Source organism: Mandrillus leucophaeus, unplaced genomic scaffold, assembly GCF_000951045.1.
Source record: "Mandrillus leucophaeus isolate KB7577 unplaced genomic scaffold, Mleu.le_1.0 Scaffold161, whole genome shotgun sequence".
Classification (NCBI taxonomy): Eukaryota; Metazoa; Chordata; class Mammalia; order Primates; family Cercopithecidae; genus Mandrillus; species Mandrillus leucophaeus.
In genome coordinates, this window is record NW_012101599.1 from 639,124 (window position 1) to 645,036 (window position 5,913).

Genomic DNA, 5,913 nt, shown 5'->3' on the forward strand with positions numbered 1-5,913 from the left:
AGGTGGGCGGATCACCTGAGATCAGGAGTTCAAGACCAGCCTGGGCAACATGGTGACACCCTGTCTCTACTAAAAATACAAAAATTACTCAGGCGTGGTCCAGGCATCTGTAATCCCAGCTACCTGGGAGGCTGAGGCAGGACAGTTGCTTGAACCCAGGAGGCAGAGGTTGCAGTGAGCTGAGATCACGCCATTGCACTCCAACCTGGGCAACAACTCCATTTCACACGCACACACACAAAATATGTGTAGAAGGCCCCTTCTCTGTAAAAGGCTTCTTTTTCCTGCTCACCCCCACCCCAGTTCCTACCTACAAATTCCTCAGTTCAGCCTATTGGTGTTCACTTCTTGAAGACATATCTCAATCCATTAATCAAGTGAGCACCCACATTATGCCAGGAAATCCTTATAAAGATCCTGGAAGACTGGCGTCATGATCACCATTTTATACACAAGGAAACATATGGTCAGACACCTACATGATTTGTCGGAGGTCACAGAAGTAGCAATTAGTAAAGCTGGAAATTGACCTCAGATTTTCCAAGTCCACGTCAAAGCCACTGCCATGTTTTAAAACGTATATAGGCCAGGCACGGTGGCTCGCGCCTACAATCCCAGCACTTTGGGAGGCCGAGGTGGGTGGATTGCCTGAGGTCAGGAGTTCAAGACCATCTTGGCCAACATGGTGAAACCCCCGTCTCTACTAAAAATACAAAAAATTAGCTGGGCGTGGTGGCGGGCGCCTGTAGTCCCAGCTACTTGGGAGGCTGAGGCACAAGAATCAGTTGAACCCGGGAGGTGGAGGTTGCAGTGAGCTGAAATTGCACCACTGCACTCCAGCCTGGGCAACAGAGTGAGACTGTTGTCTCAAAACAAACAAACAAACAAACCCACCATATATAGTCTATGGGGGAAAGACCCAGTAGACTTGCTATCTTCTACATTGGCTTAAAAGGCCTCACCATGCGCTGTGGTCCCTGAAGTCCCCTATGAAGGCCCCTCCCTGTCTGTTCTGGTCCTGGTGGTCCTTCCTTCAGGGTCCCTTCCCACAAACATCTGAACACTTCTTCACACATACAGAGCCCCCTCCTAAGTCTTTGCCCCTCTGTCCTTTGGAGTTCTCAATCCTAGCCAGGTCTTGCTAGTGAGCGGGCAGAGGTTGCTTCTGAGGGGATGAGCCCTTCCCTCCCAGCATCTTTCGGAGCCATGACCCAGCTGAGAGATTAGCAAGCAGTGAGGATGTGGCCAACCTTTATGGAGCATCAGCTGAGAGTTAGGCCTTTCATGGGCAGAAGTACAGGATGCAGACCAACCACCCTTGTCTTTGATTATTGATCCCCAGGAGCTGACCACCCTTTTGTTTTCTTACACATTTTTTTTTTCTGATTACAAATTTACATAGGCACACACACACGTAAAAAGAAATTCAAATGTTATCAAAATATGTAACCAAATATCCTTGTAATATACCCACCCCCATCATTATTAACGGTTTAGCATATTACTTGTTCTGCATTTTAAAAAACTGTAATAGACTACTTTTAGAGTGATTTCATATGCACAGTAACATTGAACAGAAAGTACAGAGCCCCACAGGCCCCTGCTTCCACTCACAGCCTCCCCACTGCCAACATCCCCCACCAGAATGGCGCACGTGTTACCATCACTGAGCCCACATCCATGCATTGTTCTCACCCAGAGTCCGTAGTTGGCACTAGGGCTCACTCGTGGGGATGCACATTCTGTGTATTTGGACAAACGTATAATGACATGTATCCACCATTACACTATCACACAGAGCAGGGCAGCTGCCTTAAGTATCCTCTGGGCTCCGCCTTTTCATCCCACCCTCCCCATCAACCCCTGGCAACCACTGATCTTTTTACTGTCTCCGTAGTTTTACATCTGGACATATCCTTCCAGAATGTCATGGAGTTGCCTGGTACAGTATGTAGCCTTTTCAGACTGGGGAGCAGAAGAACTTGCCCAAGGTCACCCATGATGTGACATCAGGCTAGACAACATCAGGCTCTACTAAAATACAAAAATTAGCTGGGTATGGTGGCATGCACCTGTAATCCCAGCTACACAGGAGCCAGCTAATTTTTAGTAGAGACAGGGTTTCACCATGTTGGCCACGCTGGTCTTGAACTCCTGACCGCAAGTGATCCACCAGCCTTGGCCTCCCAAAGTGCTGGGATTACAGGCATGAGCCATCACGCCCAGCCCAGATTGGCATATTTTAAATAATTTTTTGTCCTTAAGTATACATGATTCTTTGTTTGCTTATTATTAATTAAAAAGAGATAATGGCAAATATATTGTTCAGCACCCTTCTTCAGGTAACACTATCTTGGCTATATTTTCTTGTCAGTGTATATAAAGTATAATGATAGTAATAATAATAACTAATCTGATTGAATATTCATGATGCACCACGTGCTGTTCCACTGTAAATGTTTTCTATGTGTGTTATGGGCTGAATTCGACCCCCCTAAAATTCATATGTTGAAATCCTGACCCCCAGTACCTTGAAATGTGACTATATGTGGAGATGGGGTCTTTCGAGGAAATTAAGTTAAAATGAGGTCATCAGGGTGAACCCTAATCCTATATGGCTGTTGTCCTTATAAACAGAGAGTAGAGCCCAGACATGCATAAAGCGAAGGTTCTGTGAAGACAGAGGGAGACGACAGCCAGCAGCAAGCCCAGGAGAGAGGCCTCAGAAGAATCCAGCCCTGCCAACACCTTGATCTGGGACTTCCAGCCTCCAGAACTGTGAGGAAGTAAATTTCCCACGGTTAAGCCCCCCAGCCTATGGGCCTTTGTTATGGCAGCCCAAGCAAACTGACACAGTGCGTAACTCAGTTCTTCTCACCAGAGTCTTGAGAGGTCGGCACTATTGTCCCCATTGTACAGGTGAGAAAACTGAGGCGCAGGGGAGCTGAAGAACTTGCCCCAGGTCACCTGTGATGTAATATCAGGCTAGACTAAGATATTCGATGGGCCGGGCGGGCGCGGTGGCTCACGCCTGTTATCCCAGCCAAGGGGAGGCCAAGGCAGGCGAATCACAAAGTCAAGACATCAAGACCATCCCGGCCAACATGGAGAAACCCTGTCTCTACTAAAAATACAAAAATTAGCCGGGCGTGGTGGCATGCACCTGTAGTCCCACCTACTCAGGAGGCTGAGGAAGGAGAATGGTTTGAACCCAGGAGATGGAGGTTGCAGTGAGCCAAGATCACGCCACTGCACTCCAGCCTGGCAAGAGAGCAAGACTCTGTCTGGAAAAAAAAAAAAAAAGAGATATTCTGTGGCAAAGAACATCCGACATCTCAGCAGTTTCACACAACAAAGTTTATTTCTCACGCAGGCAGCAAGTCTGGCAAGGGTTGGGGTGGGCACATGTTCCCTGTGGTGACTCAGGGGTCCAGGCTGGTGGAGCCTTCATCTCAACACCCTCTCCGCTCCCTGAGGTAAAGGAAAGGGCCTGTGGTGAATCTAGCATTGAGTCCCGAAGCTCTGCTGCTCAGCGGAGGCATGTCACGAGACCACACCTGTCTTCAAAGGGTGTGCAAAACACAGTCCCACCAAGTGTCCTGAAGGAGAGGAGAACCAGGCCTCACAGCGACTGGCGACCACACAGGGCAGGCAAACCCAGACACACTCCAAAGCCCGCACTCCTAACCTGTATTCACAATGCAGCAGGGTGCTGTGCGGCGCACAGTTCACTTCCCCCGAAGACAGGCCTGGTCTTTGTGTGTGTGGCTACTGGGAGGTGACTTTGGGGTCCCTGGAATATCCTGCCTTCTATTTATTTATTTGTGTGGAGAGCTTTTGCAATCAGGCAACCCTAATCATGTGATTTCTGGTGGGGGCTTTGGGACATGCCCTATCAGTCGCGACCTCCAGGGGGATGGAGACTAAAAAGGTCAGCCACGCAAACAGTGTGATCAAGTCCCAGTAAGCACGAGGACACCAGAGGCTCAGCTTCCTGGGCTGGCAGTCCTCGGTGCATTGCCACACGTGGACACCAGGCCGGTGGCCATTCCTGAGGGCAGGAGCGCTGCACATGGGGATCCACTATGGTTTTCACTTGCGGTGTCTCTTCCTTTGGCTGGTTCTGAGTTGTAGCCTTCCACTATAATAAAGCTATAACCATAAGTATAACACTTTCCTGAGTTCTGTGAGTCATTCTAGTGAATTATCAAACCTGAGGGTGGTCATGGGAACCCTAATTTGCAGCTAGCTGGTCTGAATGAGGGTGGCCCAGGGAGCCCCCGAACTTGCAGCTGGTGTCTGACTTGAGGACAGCCTTGTGGCATCTATCTGCTCTGACTCATCGTGGCTGTTGTCTGCAGTCTTAGGCAGACTTGGCAGTCTGAAGGACTGTGCCCTTCACCTCGAGCTTGGCTAACTCATTTTCAGATATAGAACCTTTATCTTTTTTCTCTTTTGTTTTTTTCTGTGTTTTCATTCATTCATGCATTCTCTCTCTCTCTCTCTCTTTTTCTCTCTTTTCTCTCTCTTTTTTTTTTTTCCATACAGAGTCTTGCTATGTTGCCCAGGTTGGTCTTAAACTCCTAGGCTCAAGCAATCTCAGCTTCTCGAGTAGCTGGGACCACGGGCATGTATCACCATGCCTAGCTATACTTTCGTAATCATATGACAGCTTTCCTCTCCAGTTTTTTCCACCACCTTCTCCACCCTCTCATATAATCCTTAAAAGACTGTGTTCTGCAAACATCCCTGGCTCCTTCATGCCTCAGTGACCTCATGTATGCCGTTTCCTCTGCTTCATTTACCCTCCCTGAGCTCCTCAGGGAGACTATTCGCCATTCAAGAGGAAGCTTGGAAGCCACTTTTACTTCAAGGTTGTTCGTTCCCCCACCAGAAAGTGTTAGTCCTTCCTTTTACTCTGCCTAATACTTTGTACCGGCATGTCCTGTGGCCTTTCTGTGTGATTATCCAACAAAAGTAAATATACATAAAGATAATGCAAATGAGGTGTTAGGACTGTTCTGCAGAGATGGCTCACAATGAGGTACACCTCCCAGTTCTCATGTGTTTGTGCAGTCACCTCCTTCATTGAATCTGGACTGGCTGTGACCTGTGCTACCTAATAGAATGTAGTGGGAATGACGCTGTGCCAGTTCCGGACCTAGCATTTAAAAGAAATGGCAGCCTCTGCTTTCTTTTTCTTGGGATTCTCCTTGGACCCAGCTGCCATTCTGTAAGGAAGTCCAAGCAGCCACATGGAAAGGCCACTTGCAGAGGAGAAACCCTAAAACTACATGGGGAAGGAGAAGGACTTAGCCATTCCTTTATTACTGGCAAACTCCCAGATCACTTTAGCCCCGTTGGCCATCTGACTGCAACTGCCAGAGACATACAAAACAAGACCAGCAGAATTGCCTAGTTGAGTTCAGTCAACCCACAGAATCATAAGAAAATGAAATGGTGGTTGTTTTAAGTCACTGAGTTTCGGCCTTAGAGATCCTTAAGCTGGGAAGTCAGTAACACGAAGATACCCGATATCCAGGATATTTCCGTAGTATAGGCAAAAATCCAAGAGGATGGGAGATGAACACCCTGAGCAAGAAGTGTGCTTTCTGTGACACAGAAGGCAGTTCAGTGCAACAAATGTCCAGCTAGAAAGGCATCTCTTCTGGTTGTTCTTCCCTCGCCAAATAAATTTTTCAAGCGCTTCATGATGTGCAGCTTAAGTAAGCCCTTTAGGTAAAAATTCAATTTATTGAAGAAAGACAAAATTGTCTGCATGGTGAAGACATAATGGTAAGTAGAATAAATAAATAAATAAATCCTTTAGGTAAAAATTCAATTTATTGAAGAAAGACAAAATTGTCTGCATGGTGAAGACATAATGGTAAGTAGAATAAATAAATAAATAAA

At 47.2% G+C, this 5,913-nt stretch overlaps 1 protein-coding gene across 1 annotated transcript in view; it reads right to left on the reverse strand.

The window, feature by feature from the left end:
- The window catches only part of HABP4 (hyaluronan binding protein 4), a 60,270-nt gene extending 55,328 nt beyond the window's left edge, over positions 1-4,942 (reverse strand). Inside the window, exon 1 of the mRNA XM_011976017.1 lies at positions 4,937-4,942. Coding sequence (XP_011831407.1) covers positions 4,937-4,942 — 6 coding nt within the window. The remainder of the gene's footprint in view (positions 1-4,936) is intronic.
- Between the last annotated feature and the right edge of the window lie 971 nt (positions 4,943-5,913).